General features: G+C 37.4%; 1 protein-coding gene across 4 annotated transcripts in view; it reads left to right on the forward strand.

Annotated features, from left to right (window-relative positions):
* Positions 1-22,796, forward strand: part of SUCO (SUN domain containing ossification factor) — an 82,147-nt gene that overhangs the window by 11,469 nt on the left and 47,882 nt on the right. For 3 of the 4 annotated variants that reach the window (XM_001100732.5, XM_015124042.3, XM_028850415.2), the window contains exons 2-6: positions 6,760-6,874; positions 8,522-8,632; positions 11,246-11,400; positions 12,695-12,832; positions 13,055-13,205. In XM_001100732.5, coding sequence (XP_001100732.2) covers positions 6,760-6,874; positions 8,522-8,632; positions 11,246-11,400; positions 12,695-12,832; positions 13,055-13,205 — 670 coding nt within the window. Of the gene's footprint in view, positions 1-6,759; positions 6,875-8,521; positions 8,633-11,245; positions 11,401-12,694; positions 12,833-13,054; positions 13,206-22,796 lie in introns of those variants that run through there. The other variant, XM_078000029.1, reaches the window with a different exon arrangement.

The raw sequence follows: 22,796 nt of genomic DNA on the forward strand, positions 1-22,796 counted from the left end.
TTTGGAAAAGGAAGCTAATGTATTCAATTTTGGATTTAGATGTTTTTGAGATATCTTGGAATATGAAGGAAGAGAGATGCAACTTTTAAATGAGCTTTATGTATCGTCAGCATTAATGTAGGGTATCACAGAAGGGTTTTAAGGAATGGGCCAGTTAGGAAAAGATAAGGGCTGAAGATAAAAGTTTCAGTAGCCGTCAACTAAAAACCATGAGAGTAGGTAAGTCTCCTATGTAGAATATAAAGGGAAGATTCAGAACCAGACCCTTGGAGCATCAGAATTTAAATAGTGAACAGAAGCAGCATATCAAAGGAGACTCAGAAGCAGGAGTCAGCGTGAGATGAGAAGCAGAAGTGTGTAATTTGACAAGTCAAAAAGGAGGTGGTTTAAGTTAAAACAGCAGTCAGAGGTACCACATGCAGCCGAGGAATCAAAAAAATCTAACTTCTGCCACACCATACTAGTCTGAGTGGCACAGTGAGGGCAGAAACTAGATTTCAGCAGGCTGAGGACTAAGTAGAAGGTGAAGAAGTTGAGATTACAAGTATAAACTACTGTGAAATTTGGTAAGTGAAAGTAGATAGAAAAGGTAGTGGCTGATAATAACTGACATTTCAGTGCATATTCTGTGCCAGGCTAAGCATAGCATATACATTTATTTCAGTTGCTCCTAATAAGTCCATTTTACAATTTTGATACTGAGTTGAGGCATACAGGCTTGCTTACTTGCTTTTTTTTTTTTTCTCACTCTGTCCCCCAGGCTAGAGTACAGCAGCATGATCACCACTCACTGCAGCCTTGACCTCCCTGGGCACTGGTGATTCTCCTTCCACCTCAGGCTCCTGAGTAGCTGGGACCAGAGGTGTGCGCCACCATGCCTGGCTAATTTTTGTATGTTTTGTAGAGACGGGGTTTTGCCTTGTTGTCCAGGCTGGTCTCTGACTCCTGGGCTCCTCTTAAATTTGTCCATACTCTTGGATTAAAGTATTAATCTATCCCGGCCCGCGGGATAGTCGAAGCAGGCCCTGGAGGAGGGGGTGGGAATTTGGGGAACAAGAGATACGAGAAATGGAGACAAGACAGTGCTCTGATCAAGTCTCTCTTAATGGCGGTAATGCAGTGCCTTATATACACTTGGAGGGAAAAGGGTTGGACCAAGGCGAAGATGATCTCATCGCAGAGGGCGTGACCAAGTAGGTATTGGTTTCTCTGGTCGAACGTCATGTTGCACCTGCGCTGTCAGGTAGTAATTTTCATGGGCGCGGGAAAAATAGGTGAAGAAGAAGCAGGAAGAGCGCCATCTTTTATGAGGTATTAATACAGGGAAAAAGGTAAATCTAGGGAGGAGGTAGAAGGTGGAAATGAATAGAGCTCAGGCGTTCCCAATCGTCAGCTATCATTCGCTATGGCCGGGGCGCGCAGCTCCGGACATTAATCTAATTTTTACAAATAAGGAAACTGAAGCTCATAAGTTGCCCATCACTCACCTTGCAAATTTAAATCTCTCTCCAAAGTGTTGGATTTTTCCATGTTGCTACATTTCATGTTTAATATTTTCTATCCAACAGATAAATGAAAAGAAAGGTAAGAAGATAACACTGTTAGATTCACTCAAGAATCGGTAATACTAGTCAAGGCTAGTTACAGCATAATACAAAAATAAAACAACTATCACAAAGGAGAAGTTCTGATTAACTACTTCTTGATTTTCGTAATGGCAACAAGTGATAAAGATGAAGGCCATGTAGTGTAGTAGCTAAGAGGCCCGTGCTTCAGAGTCAAAAAGATCCAAGTTTTAACCCCAGATCCCCACTTACTAGTTGCAGGATCTTGAACAGGTAATAAAACCTGTATAGGCCAGGCACAGTGGCACTTTGCACTTTGAGAGGCCGAGGCAGGTGGATCACTTGACCCCGGGAGTTCGAGACTAGCCTGGGTGACGTGGCAAAACCCCATCTCTTCCAAAAATACAAAAATTAGCCAGACATGTTGGTGCTTGCCTGTAGTCCCAGCTATTCTGGAGGCTGAGGTGGAAGGATCACTTGAGCCCGGGAAGGGGAAGGCCACGGTGAGCTGAGATGACACCACTGCACCCCAGCCTGGGTGACAGAGTGAGACCCTGTCTCAGAATAAATAAATAATGTACAGCAAAATGCACAGACCTTAACTGTATAGTTAGATCAGTTTTGACACATGCATACACATATGTAACTCACACCCTCTCAAGATACAGAATATTCTCATCACCCCAGAAAGTTCTCTCATGTCCCTTTCTGGTGAATCCCCCGGAGGCAAGTAGTAATCTGATTTCTGTCACCATGGATTAGTTTTGCCATTTCTGGACCTTCATCTAAATGGAATTATACAGTATTTACTCATGTGTTTGACTTCTTTTTACTCAATGTAATATCTGAGATTTACCCATTTTGTTTCCTTTGTCATTAATTAGTTCCTTTTTATTGCTGAGTAGTAGTACACTGTGTGAATGTACTACAGTTTGTTTATTCTTCTGTTAGTAGTTATCTGGGCTGCTTCCAGATTTTGGCTATCTAGTCCCGAGTAGAAACTACTAGGGACATGCTTGTACAAGGCTTTTTGTGGACATAGTTTTCATTGCTGTTAAGAAGTACCTAAAAGTAGAATTGCAACTGCTGGAACATGGATATTATATGCTTCTCGATACAATATCCTGAGAAAGTCACAACATCACTATAATATCCTGAGAAAGACACAACAAAGGCTTCTGACTGAGAATACCTAATCTGAATCTGGTCATCATGATACATTAGACAAATCTCACATAAGGACTATACTATCTAAAAAGAAAAGGGACTATAGCCTTCAAAAATGTTAGTGCTGCATAAAATAAAGCTCCAGAACTGTTCCAAATTAAATGATACTGAATAGACATGACAAATGCAGGACATGGTCATAGATTTAATTCTGTATTAGAGAATGGAATTCTAAAAAAGACATTATTTAATTGACAAAATTGCAATATGGACAGTAAATTTTTGTGTCAATGTAACACTTATTGAAGTTGATAGCTGTATTGTAGTTATTCAAGAGAATATCCCTCTTCTGTGGAAATAGATATCACAGTATTTTAGAGGTAAATTACTGGGAGAGAGGAAACAGAGGGAGAGAGGGAGGATGAGTGAGTGAGCATGGGCAAATGACAAATAATGGAACAAATTAAGTAAAATATTAACAATGGGTTGATACAGCTAAGGCATTTGTAGATTTTTTTTTGTACTATGCTGCCTACTCTTCTGAAATTTGAAACTATTTCCAAATAAAAAATTTAAAAACCAGGTTTGAATTTTCTATGTGTGAGATGTTCATAGATCCATTCAAGTTTATTTGTTATCAGTCTGTTATCAGTTTTTTCCATTCCTTATGGCAGTTTTGCTGTTTTTCTAGAAACGTATCCATTTCTCCTGTTGCCAAATATATTGTTATATATAATTTATAATATTTTATAATTTAAAAAATGTTTTCTCTGTGGTTATCTTATCTTTTTATTCCATATTTTGTTAATTTCCATTACTATCTTCCATTTATTGATTTTGCCAGAAGTTTGTCTAATACTTTCTTCAAAGAACCGACTTTTGATTTTCTTAATTTTCTTTGCTGTTTTTGTTCTCTACTTTAGCAGTGCCTGTCCATATATCCTTCCTTGTTTCTTTGCATTTGTACTGTCCTCTATCTTTTTGAGTTGAATGATTAGCTCTTCTGTTTTCAGCATTTGTCTTCATATATTCAGAAGCATAATTTTCCTGCTATTGTCTCATCTACATCCCACCAATTTTGATTGGTAGTCTTCTGCTGATTATTTCATAATGTTGTTTCCTCTTTAACCTAAGGATTATTTTGCTACATATTTCTTGCTTCCAGGCTTGGGATATTGTTAGCTGTCTTTTTGTTATTTCAAATTTTGTTGCAGCCTTGTTGGGGAATATAATCTTTTAGAGCTTGAGTTTTTGGAATTTGAGGCTTCAGTTTATGATTGGTATTTGGGAAATATTCCACGTGTCCTCGAGAAGAATGTTTTAATTTGTATTTGGTATAAAATTCTGTATCTTTGAGCTTCTTACATGGAATATAAATATCATTTTGTCCACTTAATCTGTTATTTTGTGAGGTAATTTAAAATAGGCCACCATAATTTTTGATTATTCTCTTTCCACCTGTAGCTTTGCCCGTGGTTGTAGTGTATTTTCTACATTGTTAGGTGCATATATATTTGTAATTCTTTCCTCTTTTTACTCATATATAATAAATAGCTGTCTTAATGACATAATGTTTTACATCTTGTTTGGTTTCTATGTTAATTAAAATGGCTGCTTTGTTGTTTTCATATTTTCTTAAAACTATATGTACTTACTCAAATTTTTAAATGAGTTGAAAATTACCCCAATGTTTCCTAACAGGGCCCTGTATCTAACATAATAATTGGTACTTACTGGGTAATCTTACATGCTTGTAAAGTTTCTTCATTAAAACTCAGAGGAAAACAATTCATTTGAAAGTGACAGACTCCAGTTTAGTTTTATTAGTCAAGCTTAATAATTGCAGACTCCTTCCCTGCGATTATTAAGCTTGGCTCATTTGCATATTAGCATATTCTTTATCGCACATTAATGTCTTTCTAGAATTCATTATTGCATTATTTTGCTAGATTTATTTGATAGTATGATAAAAACAAAAAGATAGCTGGTTCAGTAATTCTGTGCTAGGCAAATGTAAAAAGCTGTCATTGCAAGCCATTGGATATCCATTTTAAAAAGATGGTTTTTTTCAATCACTTTCACATTAAAGAATGCTTTCTTCCGTAAAGAAATCTCCCTTGGCACAATAAAGAATGTTTTCCACTTTCTTAATGAAATCTTCCTTGGCTCTTCAGTTGCTATATCCTTTCGAAAAATTTTCCTGAGTTCCTCTCCTATTCTTTTTAGTAAGGATGAATTGACTTCTCTTTTACCCTAACACTTAACCATTATTTTTTGAAACACATAGTTGTAACATACACCCTTAAAATGGCAGGATGCCTAGAAGTATTAAAGACTGTAGGTTGCCACAAGAAAAACTTTTCACCACACATTCAAGTTGAAAACCTTCCTTCAAGGAAAAAATAGAAATACAATTTCTAAAATGAAAGCAGTAGGTTTAAGAAATCTCCAAAGTCTTTAAACCTAGGCATTCCATTTCTTCTGGTGGTATTTGGGTGCTCTGATAAACTAACCTAGACTGGTTGCCTTCTATTCCTTGTTTACAGCTATCTTCCTGGGATTTCTCTTTCTAGTCACCCTGGGGGTTTCCTTTGCCTCTGTTATCTCAGTATCATATTGCTGTAATTACTGTAGTTTCATATAGATCTAGTCCCCTCATATCAGAATATTCTTGACTATTTCTTGACTATTTCTGGCTTACTTTTTATACAAAAAGTCTCCCTTTTTACCACCTCAGTATGTGGTTTTCAGACTGCTCCTATTATTTTGAATTGTGAAATTGACACTTTTTCCAAGTAAAAAGATTGTCAAATATTGGCAGTTTCAAACATTTCTACTTACTAGAAGATTTCTTGCCAAGTTTCTATCTGGGCACTTTATCGTTTCTATTGTAAATGAGTACTTGTTATGGTTTGAGAGTGTTGATTTGCTTCTTAATTTTATACTTAGGAATATAATTTTTATATCTGGGAATATAATTTTTATACCTGTTCTTTTAACAGGTGATTCTTTTGAATTTTCCATTTATATAAACTCATCTGCAATTAATGCAGATACCCTCATTATTTGGAACTACAGATAATTTTACTGTCTTTTCCATTTTTATGCCTCTTTTATCTTCGTGTTTTGTAATGCTAATGAAAATGGACATTCTTGTCTTATTTCAGATCTATATAGGTGTCTTTTTAGGTTTCCTCACTATGTATAGTACTGACTTTTAGTTTTATGTATTACATATGTATTTTCCATGTTAAATATATAATTATTCCTGTTTCATTATTGATTCTTGAAACATTGATGGATATATAAGTTTATCAGATGTTTTTCAGTAGCTGTGGATATAATCATAAGATATTTTTCCTTGATATTTTTGCGTAGCAAATCAAGTTGATTTTATTATATTGGACCAATTTTGAATGTCAGAACTGAACTCTACTTGATAATAATTGTGGTATATTTCTCCTTTGGTATGTTCCTAGAGACTTTCTTTTTTATTGTTTTCTTGGTAAGTTTTGCATGTTATTTCTTAAGTACTATTCACCTCTAGTATTCATTTATGTGTGTGCTATTTCTGTTAGTTTTTGATATCACTGTTAGGTTCTCTATGCAAAAATAATTTGGAAGCTTCTAGGCTTTTAAACAGTTGAGGTAACTTTAGGATTATCTGTTCTTAAATATTTGTTAGAATTTATAAGAACTGTTGCTTTCCGAGGAGGTTAGCTATTTGACAGCTTTCTCTGTTCCTTGTGTCATAATGATCAGATACTGCTTCTGGTGAAGACTTTCCTGTTGTGCCTTCATGGAATTCGTAATGTCTTACTTGGAATGCTGATAATAATGTTTATGTTTTTCTTATGCATATTGATTTTCATCATTAAATTGTTAAAAGGTATTAGGATAGGAACCATCTGTCTGTTTATTGCCTCAAATTCTAGCCCATACAGAAATACGTTGACTTAACAACTCTTCTTCTTTCTTTTTCTTTCTCTTTTTCTGTTTGTCGCTGGTGGTGGTGGGTGTTTTACAGGCTTCCCAGCTGGCGTGTATGTTGTAAAGAGAGTTCTTCAGCTTCAGCGTCATCGTATTACTCTCAAGATGACAACTGTGCGCTAGAAAATGAAGATGTACAATTCCCGAAAAAGGTGCCTTAAATAAAGTTAACATTATAATTTGTGTGTCAGCTTTCCGAGAGTGCCTGAAAACATTCAAAATAAAATAATTTCAAAAATGCTGTGCCATAATTTTTGGTGGAGATTTGTATTTTTCTTTGCTATTACTCAGGTAATTCTTACATTCTGATGGCTCAGAGATATTTATATGTTTATTCTTGTTGCTTGTATTTGGAATTTTGTAACATCCTTAGTCCTATAGTATAGGGTAGTGCATGTTCAGAGAGCTGAAAACGAGTGATTTGTTTTTAATGATCTATAATAATTAGAGTTTTTAAAGAAATCCCAATTTTGCAAATTAAAAACTATTAGAAATGAGTATTCCAGGGATAATCTACAGTTAGTGGCTTTGTAGTTTGTTTTATGTAATTAGGTGCAGTAAATATAAAGACTCCAAAAAACCTCATGATCTTAAAACATGTTATTTTACCATTTTAAATGATAAATGGTGAGTATTGACTTGATTTGGCTTTTGCCTTTAACTTCAGTGTATTTATTTAAAATTACTGAAATAATTTATATTGATATAAAATATTTATTATTTATGTCTCATTCCTTTCCCCAAAGGAACAACAGTTTACTATCTCTTGTGAAAATGTTCGGACCTTGTTCTGTGGGTATAAATAACACCTTTATATATGCCCACAAATTAATATTTTTATTTCTATGAAAATATCATGTATATATATATATTACAAATTGACATCCCCCTTTCCCTCAGTGATAGCTCATATATCATCTTTTCATGTTGATATATTCTGAATGGCTGCATTTTAATCTTGTTATACAGACATGTTATTTATCAATTGTTTCTTTATTGACAAACTTTTGCATTTTGTTCCCTGCCATGTGTGCACACGTGTGTGTGTGTGTGTGTTTCAACACATATTTACAATTACATACTTGAGGGTTTTCTTTTGCATATTTAGAGTGGATTATTTAAATTTAAGTTATGTTGGATATATTTCTGGGATGGAGCATTTAAAATTTGAAGACTTGCCACGTATCTCCAAAAAAACTATAATTTTATATTTTCACCCACACAGTATGTAAGATTTTGATTTAATCCCCTTTTTGATGAAGCATTTTGCAAACAAATGTCATAAAAATGAATTTAAGCAGAGCATTAAGGGGGAAAGCATATTCTTTCAGCAAACATTTAGATACCTAGTATGAGCTATATAGACTCAGGTAAACAAAGATTGAATATGAACTTTTATGAAAGTTACACTCTAGAAGGCATAAAGGTATTAGAAATTCTAACTCGAATGTATGTCAAAAAAGAGATGAAAGGAAGAGCTTTATGTACCTTCATTTGTCAGATATTTATTGGAGTTTTACTAGGTGCTTAAAACAGTGCTGGATGGTAAGACTAAAATGCTTATTAAGAAATCAAATGAAGTTGTTGAACTGGTGTATTGCACATTTTAAGTGTTGTAGCAATGAGGGGATTGGAGGAAATAGACAATAATCCTGTAAACAAATGAAATTAATTAGAGTCAAATACACAAGTCAATTTTTTGGTTTTAAAGTATGGAAAGAAATGGTCTTCATATTGCTTTATAACTTTTGTAAAACAGTTTTATCAGGTGATCTTTTTTGTTGTTGTTTGTTATATAGGATGAAAGAGAGGGACCTATCAATGCTGAATCATTGGGAAAATCAGGTTCAAATTTACCTGTTTCTCCAGAAGAACATAAATTAAAAGATGACTCTATTGTGGATGTACAAGTAAGCTATGTTGCTTTGATTTTTAATAATATGTCATTTCAAACTACTTCACAAGGTTGAAAACCTCTGTTCGGTCACCATATTGTGTGTGTATTGTTAGTTTTTTCACTTTGAGGTACTCTGTAACTGGACTTAAGATTGCTTACCTGCTAATAGTACTACTTTTGAGTACATGTATAATTACAGATAATAATAATAATAATAAATGTGACTAGTCTCTTGGTAGTAAAGGTTTGAGTGTAAATCCTCGTTTCTTCCTCGGTTCTATTTTGGTTCATTATGATGTATCTTGTCTCTTCAGATTTTCAGTTGTTAGGAAATTTTTTTCTAACCTGAATCACTTGGAACAAAAGGGAGTATTTTTATGTAGAACTCGGAGTATTTTGATACCAAGATTTCTACTTATTATGGGTATGAATAGATAATAGGTTAAAATATGTTTTTTCCCTCTCTTATATTACATTCTGAATATTGTTTACTTTGTGCACCAGACTTTATGAAAAATACTAAAAACTAGTATATATACACCATAAACTGATCAGAATGCTGAGGTATCTGGAAGCCATTTAACATCAGTAATGGCTGAAGGAACTGGGGATATTTGATTGTCTAGAATATATATACCATAAACTGATCAGAATGCTAATGCTGAGGTATCTGGAAGCCATTTAATATCAGTAATGGCTGAAGGAACTGGGGATGTTTGATCTGGAGGCAGAAGGACTAAGGAAAAACTAAAATCTCGAATATTAAAAAAAGAACACACATTTTAACTCAGAATGAGGGAGAATTCTTTCTTTTTAAAAAAATACAGCCTTGGCTATTCTTTTTTTTTGGTTTTTTATTTTTTAACCTTGCACTTTTTGCAAGAGCCAGGGCTATTTTATAACTTACTGAGTTATCTAAAGCGATAGAATTAGTTTCATTTTATTGGATTCTGCAAGACATTTGTCAAGGGTTTATGCATAGGAGTAAGAGAAAAGTGATACTTGTAGCCCTTACAATTGTATGACTATCCTGAACACTCCTACCATTATTCATAAAAATTTTATTATGATGTAGTAGTGTTCAGATACTTCCAAGTGCTTACCATGTCTTCTATACCTATATTGTTCATTACAGTAGCCACTAGCCACATGTGGCCATTAAGCACTTGAAATGTGGCTAGTCCAAATTGAAATTTACTGTTAGCATAAAATACACATCGGATTTTGAAGACTTAATTAAAAAATAGCATGTAGGCCGGGCACAGTGGATCATCTGAGGTCAGGAGTTCGAGACCAGCCTGGCCAGCATGGTGAAACCCTGACTCTACCAAAAATACAAAAAATAGCCGGGTATGGTGGCGCATGTCTGTAGTCTCAGCTACTCAGGAGGCTCAGGCAGGAGAGTCGCTTGAACTCAAGAGACGGAAGTTGCAGTGAGCCGAGATCACGCCACTGCACTCCAGCCTGGGTGACAGAGTGAGACTCTGTCTCAAAAAAAAAAAAAAAAGCATGTAAAGTATCTCACTAATTTTTAAAGTATGAATACATGTTCATATGGTAATATAGTATTTGCTAATAAGGCAGTAGTCCTTTTCTCAAGGCCTCCATCATAAAAATGCAGACGACTATTTATATTTTTTTGTGAATTTCTCAGTATAAATAATTCCCCAAATGATCATACTTTATATTTTCTGGACTACATGCCTTGAGGTTTTTTTCTGCTCTTGTACTGGCCCTTCTTTTCTTTAAGGCCTAGCTCTTCTAATTCATAATAGTCCTTAGTTTCTTTTTCCTTGAGCTGAGCATGATATTTGTACCTCTCACTTGATATTCATTTATTGAAGCATTTAAACACCTACCGTGTGCTAGGTACTGTGCTAGACACTGGGAATATGAAGATCAAGAGAACATAGTTCTTACTCAGGACATTTATGGTATACTTGAAGAAGAGAGGGAGACATGAATAATGGCAATTGAGTTGTTACAGATACAGTGATAAAAGTGTACAGAGAACAGTGGAGGCATAGAGGAAAGGGAGTAGTTAATTCTGTTTAGGGTTGGTCTTGGAAGTGGAGGTGCTGATAGAGGTTTTCAAATATGAACAGGTGTTAGGTAGATTTCACATTGTGTTTTGGAGGACTGAAAGGCCCAGGACATTGGAGACTGAAGGAGCAGCAAGAATCATTTATTGCTTCCTGGTGTTGTTACTTGAACATATATTGTTGCTTATTGATACACATTATTTCCTAAACTGCTCAGGGTCAAGAACTATGTATTGTACTGTTTTGTACTTGTCCATAGGGTTTCTTTGTTGCTACTAGCGTTCATCAATTAGAGAAGACAGAAATCTTTGTAGCTCCTGATGCAAAGTAGGAAATAGGTAGGGAGAAAGTTCTTTCCTAGTTTATGAAATGCCATGAAACAATGTGTAGGGCCTGTATTTTCATATGAAATATATTCCTTAGGGTGGTAATATTGGAAGAAAGGATTTTTATAAAAGTACTTTTTTAGTGAACATTTTTTATATTGTCATTTTTCAGAAATGCTTTCCATAAATGCCTATTCTGCTAAAGAGATGATATATTAATCTCAACATTTAATTTAGTTGGCTTTTTTTTTTAAACAGAATACAGAGTCAAAAAAGTTAAGTCCACCGGTGGTGGAGACACTCCCTACAGTTGATTTGCATGAAGAGTCTTCCAATGCAGTTGTGGACAGTGAAACTGTTGAAAATATTTCCAGCTCATCTACCTCAGAAATCACTCCAATCTCAAAGCTTGAGTAAGTCATTACAAAAAACAAACACAAAAAAGAATCTCCTTAGTTAGTGATAGAAAGATTTCTTTAAAAGATAAAGCAGCTTGCTACTCAAGTTTGAAGTTTAGGCTATATAGCAGACCTAAATTAAATAACAGTTACTGTGTTTTGTGTGCATGTGTGTGCATGCCTTTGTGTGTTTTGAATGTAATGATTTTATAACAAGTTTATTTAGCTAACTAACTCAATGAAGTTGATAGATCCCAAGTGTGAAATCTCTATATAGTCTAAGCAAAGTAAGGTTCTACTTAGGAAACAGTGCTTATTTGAATTATCTTCCCTGTAATTATCAACTCAAATGTCAGGTTGTTCATTTCCATTAAGTATCACTGCCATTTCATTCATTTTTATGTCTTCGTGTGAATTGCTACCTTTTTCAAACTTGATAATAAATATTCAGAGTGTTTGGGTTTAAGTGATCCTTAAATTAGAAAATTTGTTAGATACTTCTCCTAGCTCCTTCCTGCAACAGTCCAAAGAACAAAACGAAACGTCCTTCTCTTAATACTACATAAGCATTTCCTTTATCAAATGAGTTAATATAAATAAAGTGCAAGAAGAATAACTGGTACATAGGATAAATGTGTCCGTTAATATCACCCTTGCTTCTCAAGAATGTAAGGGCTTGGGTTGAAGGAGTTGCACAAGGTGTTATGGTTACCAGCTAGGAGCATGTCTCAGTACGGGCCAGGGAACAGAAGACATGTTGATAAATAATGATAGTATTTTAACTTTAATGATAGTATTTTAAATTTAAATGATTCCGAAGGAACTTAAGGCTAGATACCACATATCTGAACAGTGAATTCTATACTCCCATTATATTAAACATGACTGATTAATGAAATGGAGGTGAGGCAGGGGTAAAAATGAAATTCTAAGAACACCTTAAAATTTTAGTGAAATGTCTTGAGATAATGACTTTTGAAGGATGCCATAAGTAACAACTTTAATGCTGGTAGAATTAATATAGTAACATGGAAATTAAACTTTAGAGAAGATACAGTGAGAATAAGTAATTTTTAAAAATCTTATTTTTGATACGACCAAATATTAACCTCTAATATTTTAATATTTGGTAGGTAGTTATTTAGAAGCTGAGGACAATAACAGATCAAGTCAGCAATTGACTTGACATGATTTAAAATTTTCTTTCTTTGGTTTACATTATGTTTTGGAAATCACTAATAGTGTTTTTAATGTATATTACCTCAAGTTAATTTAATTACCAGATTATGTTTCTTGTTTCTTTTTTTAGTGAAATAGAAAAATCTGGTACTATTCCTATAGCCAAACCAAGTGAAACCGAGCAGTCTGAAACTGATTGTGATGTTGGTGAGGCCCTTGATGCTAGTGCTCCAATTGAACAACCTTCCTTTGTCAGTCCACCTGACAGGTGGGTAGGAGCAGTTGTTTGTCCTTCTTATGATTCTGTAATAACAGCAGTGTCCTGTTTGAATAGACTTTGGTGTATGTTAAATTCCACTTTGAGAGAAAGCTGATCTCTCTGTGTTTCTTCCTTGGTTTACTTTGTACATGAGTTATAAGAATTGAGATTGTATAGAATTTGTTATCCAGTAAAATCTGTTTATTTAATATATCTTTTGGTTTTAAATAGCCTTGTTGGCCAGCATATAGAAAATGTATCATCTTCACATGGTAAAGGAAAGATAACAAAATCAGAATTTGAATCAAAAGTTTCAGCAAGTGAACAGGATGGTGGTGATCAAAAATCTGCATTGAATGCTTCAGATAATGTAAAAAATGAGGTAAGTGTATAACTTGCACTATCTCTTACTTCTTTATGTAATGCATTTTTGTTATTAGCTAAGCTCATAATAATTTGCTAACTATATTTTTTGTAAAATCAGGGAGATGAAGTAGACAACAACATGTGGAACTAACAGGAACTGTGCTCTCTGAGAGCAAGTGATTCTGTCTCCAATACAGTGTTTATTACATAAAGTTGTTTCAAGCATGAACTCTCCTTGGTTATATATTATTAAATGATTTTGTGCCATGCACAGCTGTTTGATACCAGATACATAAAGTCCTTATTTAATCAGCTTCTTAGAAAGCTATCTAGAAGAAGATATGCCTAATTACATTTAATTATCTTCAGAATGTACGAGGTTAAATTTAGGCTCTTCAATCAGAACTATTTTACCTTTCATTATTTGTATGCAAAATACAACCAGACCACCTTATATTTTAGAGTGTGATTCTTATAATTAAGACAGAGCTTATCACAGTGAAACAGTTTTACTTTCTTTTCTCCTTCTGAGTTGTACCTTGACTTCATGTACTGTAGAATTTCTTGAAGTAGTATCAGCACAGCAATTTAAACTTCCCTCAGGTAAGCAATGACTAAGTTGAAGAGGTGAAGTATATTCCATAAACTTAACAAAAACAAAAATAAATAGGGTCCAAGGGTAGTTCAGTGTGCTGACTACCACATCCATATTTATTCCTCTTTAATTTGGGATCTTTTGTTCTCTGCTTTCTTTTTCACGTATTTTCAGTGAATCTTCACTTACGACTAACTAAACTTCATTCTGGAGACTTTCACTCTCATGGGACCAACTGTTTTGATGATGCTTCTTATGGGAGCTCAGCATTTCATACATCTTGAAGGAACTACTTTTCTCAATGATACCAAATTACGTATATGTTAAAGTTTAGTTGTCAGATATCACATCCATGAATAAAATTAGACAAACATTAAAACACATCTCCTTTGAAGGTATTTATAAAAATGTCAAATGTAAAATTCAAGCATGGCAGCTAGCTTTGTCCTAGATTTGCTTGTTCTCCTTAACTTAGCAGACTGAAACTTCTTTATTACCTAAGAGACTTAAACTGTTTGTGAGTCTATGCTAATAGGCAAAAGAGTAGAATTTTAATTAACTGTATTAATTACTTTCTAAATGAATTAGTATCCCAGAAAAATCATGACAGATAATGAGCACATTATGACTAATAGCCAATAGTTTTATTTAGTATCCACTTCAGAATAACTCTGCCCAGTTAAGTTTATGTGAGTGGGAGAGAATTTGCTTTCTGATGCCTTGTGCTAGCCTTTTATTTCAAGGGTCTGTGAGACATTGATTGCTGTGCTTATATGCTTATATGGAGAATGCTTTACAAACTGGTTTTGTTGTGTTGTTTATAGACAATGCATTACAAAGTGATTTTTATTGTATTTGTTCTCTTATTTGTTGCCAGGAGGATATAGTGATTTATTTGGCTGGGCTTCAAAGGGTAAATGTATGTTCCTTTTGTTGCAGGTTTTGTATTTGAGTTTTACTTTGTTAGTATCTCAGCTAGGTAAATTTTTCTAAGTGCATGTTTCTTGTTTATTTTCCCAATGTATCTGATGCAGGACAGGCAAGCCCCAAAATTAGTGCTTAGCCCGGGATGATTCTTGGCTTAGCCCAGGCAAGAATTAAAGGGCAAGCCAGTGGTATTAAACAGCGACTTTAATTGAAGTGGCAGTGTACAGCAGCGGCAGCAGCAGCAGCCGAGGTACTGCTCTGTGCGGAGTAGCGCTACCCCATAAGCATTGTGCCCAGAATAGCAGTTCAGAAGCAGTTGTGCAGTCATGCTTATATGTACTTTTAATTATATGCAAATTAATGGGTAGTTATGCAGAAATTTCTAGGAAAAAGATGGTAACTTCTGGGTTGTCAGGCCATTGTTATGGGAAGGGGTGGTAACTTTTGGGTGTTGCCATGGAAAGATGTGGTAACTTCCAGGTGTTGCTGTGGCAGTGGGAAACAGACATAGCACACTGGTGGTGGGCTTGGCTTATGGAAATTTGCTTCCGTCTGGGACCTGTTTTAGCTGGTACTCAATTTGATCTGATGTCCAAGACCCGCCTCCAAAATTGAATCCCACCTCCCTACCTCATTCCTCCCTCAGAGATTAGATACTCCTCCGTAATCTTAAGAAGGCTACACAAGGATAGAGATCCGTCTTCTGTAACTGCTTCCTGCTGAGTTTACGGTGTAGGCCCTATCTAGCACCAGAGAAGTGAAAATCTCTGGATAACTGATAGGGGCCCAGAGACAGGAGGAGTTGGAAGCCTTGTGCTAACATTTTCTTTACCTGGAACTGTTTTAAGACAAAACAAAATGAAACAAAAGAGGTTAAACAGGCAAGGACCAAAAATTAGTAACAAGACAGCCTTCAAAGGTCCTAGAAGAGGTAGCTAAAAGCCAGTTGAAACTTTTGAAGGCACTTTTGATAGTTGACCAGATATAGTTGCAATAAGTGCCCTGGTTGTATCTGTAACCAGGTAGTTTACTTATAGATCTCTTGAATGTTAATCTCAACCTGTCTGGAGTCGTTCATATATGTGCAGCAGGTTTTATTAATAACTGCACATGCTCTACCTTGTTCAGCTAGTAAATAGTCCAGTGCTAGTCTGTTATTGAGAAATACATTTGCCAAAGAGTCTAGGGACTCTTGAATTCTCTTTAGTGCATGACCTGTGTTGGTGGCTAAGGATTCTAGAGTTTGAGTCAAGTTGTTTAGGGTTCACTTGTGGTAAGCAAAGCCACCCAAGGGTACTGCTGCCCTGATTCCTGCCAGAATTAATCCTATTGCTTATTTACTTCTGGTGTTATTTGGGTCTCATGACAGTGACCCCTGAAGGGGCAAGAGTGGTCAACATACATTCACCTCAGTTCCAAGTTTTGATACATAAGGGAAAGCTACCCCTAGAAGAGCAGATATTGACTTTTAACTATTCAGAATTAAAAGACAAAGAGCAGATGACTACCTGGGGAGTCAGGAGTGGTTATGGGGTATGACTTCTTCCCATTCATGGCCACAAAGAAAAATGAGCTGAATTGGGGCACAAACGGAGACCCTATGGGGTGTGATCTTTATTCTTTGTTGCCAACTTGAGTCTATAGAGATACTTTCCCCCATTCTAATAGGGGTGGTTGAACAATTATTTTCTGAAAGAGGGTGGCACTGCCACCTTCCCAGACTAGGTAGTTAGTTGTTTTCCCCTGTATATTCTAATCCAGGAAAAGCCACCATATATAGTCTCCTTGTTTTCAAGTGGAATCCCATTTACCTCACTATGGCATTGGTATGTTGGCATCTAGAGTTGGATTCAGAGCATTGCAGGGAAACTTCTGCTTTCGTGTCCTTAACACAAAAGGTGCAGAAGGTAGAATCATGAGTGCACTGGAGGTATACATAGCCAACTTCCCAGGTCCAGGTAATGGTGGGAGGTTCAGGTGGAATTTGTTCAGTAGGGAGAGTTTGTTCCACTTATCAAGTAGGGGTTTGGGTATTTCAGGATTGCTGTGGTTAGTTAGGCAGTTTGGGGGACATGTTTGTGAAATTTTTCTGGATAAGCCAGAAGATTGAAATCTTTATCCTGGGGATGTTGATGACAAATCTAGCAACCATGAAGGTGGTGCCCTGATGCTATAATTTTTGAAACATTTACTGTAGAATTATGTTTCTAGCCACACCAGCTCAGGGTAATTGGGAGAGCAAACAAGATTAATAGTGACAACATGATGTCTGCAATTGGGCCTTAGCATGGCGTCTACACCCAACAAGGACAAGAGCGGTGTTTCCTGGGAGGTTGGCTAAAGTGATTGAAAAGAAGTATTACACTATTTTGCTCCCCCACTGCTCAAAAGGGTTCAAGGACCGATGAGTACCCACTCACCTCCACTCTTGTCTGGCCCAGAACATCCCCTGGCTACAAGTTTCCTGACTCCAAGTCACCTGGCCACAGGATTCCCACCAAGGGATACAGTGGACCTGGAGCAGGCAGCATAATATCTTAGCATCGGCACAGGCGAAAATAAAATCTTTGCCATTAACATTGCATCCAGCACCTTCTGACAAAAAGGAGGAATACAGAACAAAAATCAAAATCCATAGCCCCCCAACAGACTGAACAGATGCTCCCTTCCTGGCCAAAGGGAATGGATTTGGGCAGGAGCCCCCCAAACACTTCTAAGCAATATAAGAGTCAAAACCAAAAGCCAAAATAGGTTACACATCAAGAAAAGAAACAACAGCATAGAATTAAGCTATACTGGAAGAAAACACTGCTCCCACAGATCTCTAAGACTAAACATTTTAGCATCAGGCCACAACGGCAGTCATAGTTGCAGCAGAAAAACTCACAGGAGCTGACAAAAAAAGCTAAAAGAGTTAAAATGAATCCGAAAAGCTTTCAAAAGAGTAGATTACAGGATTAAAAAGCAAAATTTCTGGTAATTTAGCAAATCAACATTTTAAGAAAATTGAGTTTTAACATGTAGACCATTCTTTTATTTATTTATTTATTTATTTTTGAGACGGAGTCTTGCTCTTTTGCCAGGCTGGAGTGCAGTGGTGCGATCTCTGCTCACTGCAACCTCCGCCTCCCAGGTTCAAGCGATTCTCCTGTCTCAGCCTCCCGTAGCTGGGACTACAGGTATGCGCCACCGTGCCCAGCTAATTTTTGTATTTTTAGTAGAAACGGGGTTTCACCATGTTGGCCATGGCCAGGGTGGTCTCTATCTCTTGACCTAGTGATCCACCCGCCTTGGCCTCCCAAAGTGCTGGGATTACAGGGGTGAGTCACTGCACCCGGCTAGACTGTTCTTTAGCAAGTGTATTATAAACAATTTCCTTCTAATTATGACAAGTTTAGTCATACACAAAATTTCTTTTATAAAGTCTCCTTTATGAACCTTGTCATGACATAACACAGACCCTCTACAACATGCCTGAATTTTCTGACTTGTCTGATACGGTTTAGCTCTGTGTCCCCACCCAAATCTCATGTTGAGTTGTAATCCCCACATGTTAGAGGAGGGGCCAGATGGGAGGTGATTGAATCGTGGGGGTGGAATTTCCCCTTGCTGTTCTTGTGATAGTGAATGACTTCTTATGAGATGTAGTTTAAAAGTGTGTAGTGCTTCCCCCTTCACTCTCTTCCTCCTGCACGGCAATGTAAAGCAGGTACTTGCTTCCCCTTTGCCTTTAAGTTTCCTGAGGCCTCCCCAACCATGCTTCCTGTTCAGCCCGAGAAATGGTGAGTCAATTAAAAATTAAACCTCTTTTCTGCATAAAATACCCAGTCTCAAGTAGTTCTTTATAGCAGTGTGAGAACAGACTAATACAGAAAATTGGTACCAGAGAAGTAGAGCATTGTTCAAAAGATACTTGAAAATATGGAAGTGACTTTGGAACTGGGTAATGGGCAGGGTTGGACAGTTTGGAGGGCTCAGAAGAAGACAGGAAGATAACAGAAAGTTTGGAATTTCCTAGAGACTTGTTGAATGGTTTTGACCAGAATACTGATAGTGATATGGACAGTGAAATTCAGGCTGAGGTGGTTTCAGATGGAGATGAGGAACTCATTGGGAATTTGAACAGAGGTGACTCTTCCTGTGATTTAGCAAAGAGACTGGTGGTGTTGTGCCTCTGCTTTAAGGATCTGTGGAACTTTAAACTTGAGAGAGATGATTTAAGGTATCTGGCAGAAGAAATTTCTAAGCAGTAAAGTATCCAGGATGTGGCCTGGTTACTTCTAAAAGCCTGTGTTCATTTGCATAAACAAAGAAATGGCCTAAAACTGGAACTTATGTTTAAAAGGGAAGCAGAGCATAGAAATTCGGAAAATTTGCAGCCTGACTATGTGGTAGAAAAGAAAAACCCTTTTACTGGGGAGGGATTCAAGCCTGCAGAAATTTGCATAAGTAAAGAGGAGCCAAATGTTAATAGCCCAGAAAGTGGGGGAAATGCCTTTAGGGCGTTTCAGACACCTTCATGGCAGCCCTTCCCATCACAGGCCAGGAGGCCTAAGAGGGAAAAACGGTTGCGTGGGCCAGGCCCAGTGTCCTGCTGCTCTGTGCAGCCTCAGGATATGGCACCCTGCATCCCAGCTGCTCCAGCTTCAGCTGTAGTTGAAAGGGGCAAAGGTACAGATCAGGCCATTACTTCAAAGGGTGCAAGCCCCAAGCCTTTGCAGCTTCCATGTGGTATTGGTTCTATGAGTGCAAAAAGGGCAAGAATTGAGGTTTGGAAACTTCCACTTAGATTTCAGAGGATGTGTGGAAACGTCTGGATGTCCAGGCAAAAGTCTGCTGCAGGAACAGAGCCCTCATGGAGAACCTCTACTAGGGCAGTGCAGAGGGGAAACATGGGGTAGGAACCCCCAACCCCCAGCATCCCAAATGGGGCTCTGCCTAGTGGAGCTGTGAGAAGAGGGCCACCATCCTCCAGACCCCAGAATGTTAGATCCACCAACACTTTGCGCTGTGCACCTGGAAAAGTTGCAGGCAGTCAACACCAGCTCCTGAAAGCAGTTATGGGGGCTCTACCCTGTAGAACCACAGGGGTGGAGCTGCCCAGGGTCTTGGTAATGAATGAGTTCTCACGTGATATGATTGTTTAAAAGTGTGTTGCACTTCCCCCTTCATTCTCTTCCTCCTGTGCCACCATGTGTAGAAGGTACTTGCTTCCCCTTCACACTTCCACCATGATTATAAGTTTCCTGAGGCCTCCTCAACTGTGTTTCCTGTACAGCCTGCAGAACTGAGTCAGTTAAACCTTTTTTTTTTTTTTTCATAAATCACCCAATCTCAGGTAGTTCTTTATAGCAGTGTGAGAATGGACTAATACATTGTCCTATGTTACCTCTTTCTTGAATAACCAGACATTTTACTTTAGGACAAGAATTTACTATGCAAGATTTCTCCCTCATATAAAATTACTCTTTTTTAATATCCTTCTTTGCAAAACAGAGAGAAAACATTTTTATCCATAACATTCTTTATGTCTCTCTTTTCTACTTAATGGTTTCCTCATATTTTGAACTTCCCTTTTAATAACTTCCAAATTAAACAAAAAATGTTTTCCCAATAAAAAATACATTTCTTTAGCACATTTTATGTAAACCTAGCAAGAAATCCTGAACTGCCTACCAGACATTAGAATTTTATAGATGAGGACCATTTTATCATTTTTAGATTTTATACCATACAATAAGCTCAATCCTATATTCTATTCTATTCTATTCTATTCTATTCTATTCTATTCTATTCTATTCTATTCTCATGCCATTTAAAACATTTTAAAGTCTATGAACATAAATAATTTGCCTAGGAAAGGGTTGCCAAAGGGGAGACCTCAGAGGCCCTGACTTGCTGGAGAACCTACCTGGTAGCGGAGACACTGAGAAAAAAGGTAGCCACTTGTCAGCTGCTGTAGGTGTCTGTCCATTTGAGGTCAGAAGCCTGTGAACTCCCAGTTCCTTTGACCAAGAGGGACAGTTACAAGCAAAGCAGTTATAAGACAGCTCCCAAGAAGGGGCTTGCAACTGGCTATTAGGAAAATAATACTTTTAACTTTAGGACACAAAAGGGCAAGACTAATATTCCCCTAGGGAGAGGGGCTATAACCCACAGTCCTAAAGGGAATGTTAATGCCAGAAACCCCAGAGCATCTGGGGTGCAGTCTAGAATACCAATGCTGAAAACCCAGAGTGCCTGCATTTCAGCCAATGAGGGTCCCCTCACTAATGCCGAAAAACCTGGCGTACCCAGGGTGCAACCAGCAGTGTCCCACAATCAAGTTGAGGTCACAGAATGTGACTCTGGTGTCCCACAGTCAACACACTGGGGGAACCTCTCACAACTAAGTGTCCCACCTTAAACAGTTGCCCACATATAGTTAACAGAAAGTTAAAAGCAAACAATAAGACTGCATACATTTTAGGATTGAAAATGGAATGACTGGTGGAATAATAAAATAGAAGGGCGAGAACCAGTGGAAGAAGTGCTTAGGATATGTTTCAGGGCACACTAATGATGGGGGCTTTTAACTGACCACTTAGCCAAAGGCTTTTGTTCCCTAGCTTACCTGATATTATGGGGGGTGGTAGAGGGGACACACCCATCCACAGAAGCCAAAATGTGACCAGTCTTCCCCATGGGACTTGGGCGAAGGTCCCTCCAGGTTCCCTCATCTAGAGTGGGCTCAGCTGCTGCAGTGGGAGGAGCTTGCACAGGGACTGGTGACCTACTGGTCTGCCTGTCAGAGCAGTGGGTCCCATATGAGGCAGTGGCACTATAGCCACTTTCTCATCTGCTCAGCTGTGCTGTCTGCCAGGAAAAATGGTGGCTCTCAAAAGAGCCTTTGATTAGTGTTAGAGCTCAGGCATTACAGCTCTGCTTAGTTACCTCTCTGCTCATCTCACACACTGCCATCTCTCGCTGTCTTGTTAACTGCTGTCTCTTGTCCCTTGCTGTTTTCTCACTGCTTCTCTGACTGCCATCTCTCATTGGCTCTTGCCAATCACCTTCTCTCCATCTCTGCTGTTGCATCATCTTGCCTCTCTTCCTCTCACCACCATCTCTGCTTTCTTCATCCCTTCGCGGTTACCAGATGTTTCAGGACAGAGAAGCCCCCAGCTTAGCCCAGGAGGGTTCTTGGCTTCACCTAGGAAAGAATTCAAGGGCGAGCTGGTAGTGTTAAACAGCAACTTTTATTGAAGTGGCTTTATACAGCAGCAGCAGAAGTACTGCTCCTTGTAGAACAGGGCTACCCGACAGGCAGGGTGCCTAGAGTAGCAGCTCAGAGGCAGTTCTGCATATTTATACGCGCTTTTAATTATATGCAAATTTAAGGGGTGGTTTATGCAGAAATTTCTAGGAAAATGGTGGTAACTTCCAGGTTGCTGGATCCTTGTCATGGAAAGGAGTGGTAACTTCTAGGTGTTGCCATGGCAATGCTAAATTGACAAGGCATGCTGGTAGGCGTGTCTTATTTGGAAACTGCTCCTGGCCTGTTTTATCTAGTCATCCATATGGTTCAGTGTCTGAGCCCTGCCTGCAGAATCAATCAAGTCCTGTCTCCTTCCTTATATTCAAACTAGATTTTTGTTATCTAATTGAAAAAATTAAATTAGTAGTAATACTAGCTCTTTTATCTTTTTCTGCCATGTGTTGTTTTAAATAGCTATAGACTTCATTTAGTAAATCAACTTGTTCTGTAAAGCACTCTAAGATGGAAGTTGGGTGGGGACCAAATTGCTGTCTTCCTAAAAGGAGGTTTGGAAATGACTCTACTTCCTTTGAAGAAAAAAGAAATAGTCCCAGAAGTTGTGAATATTTCATGTTAGTGCTCAAAAGCATGCTCTTATATAGCAAATATATACTAAATGAGACTTATATTGTTTACCAGAGTTTGCTATCTAATTTTGTACACTTCTCAAGATAGTGTTAATGAATACATCAAAACTTTGTTTTAGACATGATTCAATAATGGAATAAATGTCTGTGTATTCATTATTCAGTTTAAGAGGGAAAAAAGTCGCAAGATTGTGTGCTCTT

This window comes from Macaca mulatta, chromosome 1 (assembly GCF_049350105.2).
Source record: "Macaca mulatta isolate MMU2019108-1 chromosome 1, T2T-MMU8v2.0, whole genome shotgun sequence".
Lineage (NCBI taxonomy): Eukaryota > Metazoa > Chordata > Mammalia > Primates > Cercopithecidae > Macaca > Macaca mulatta.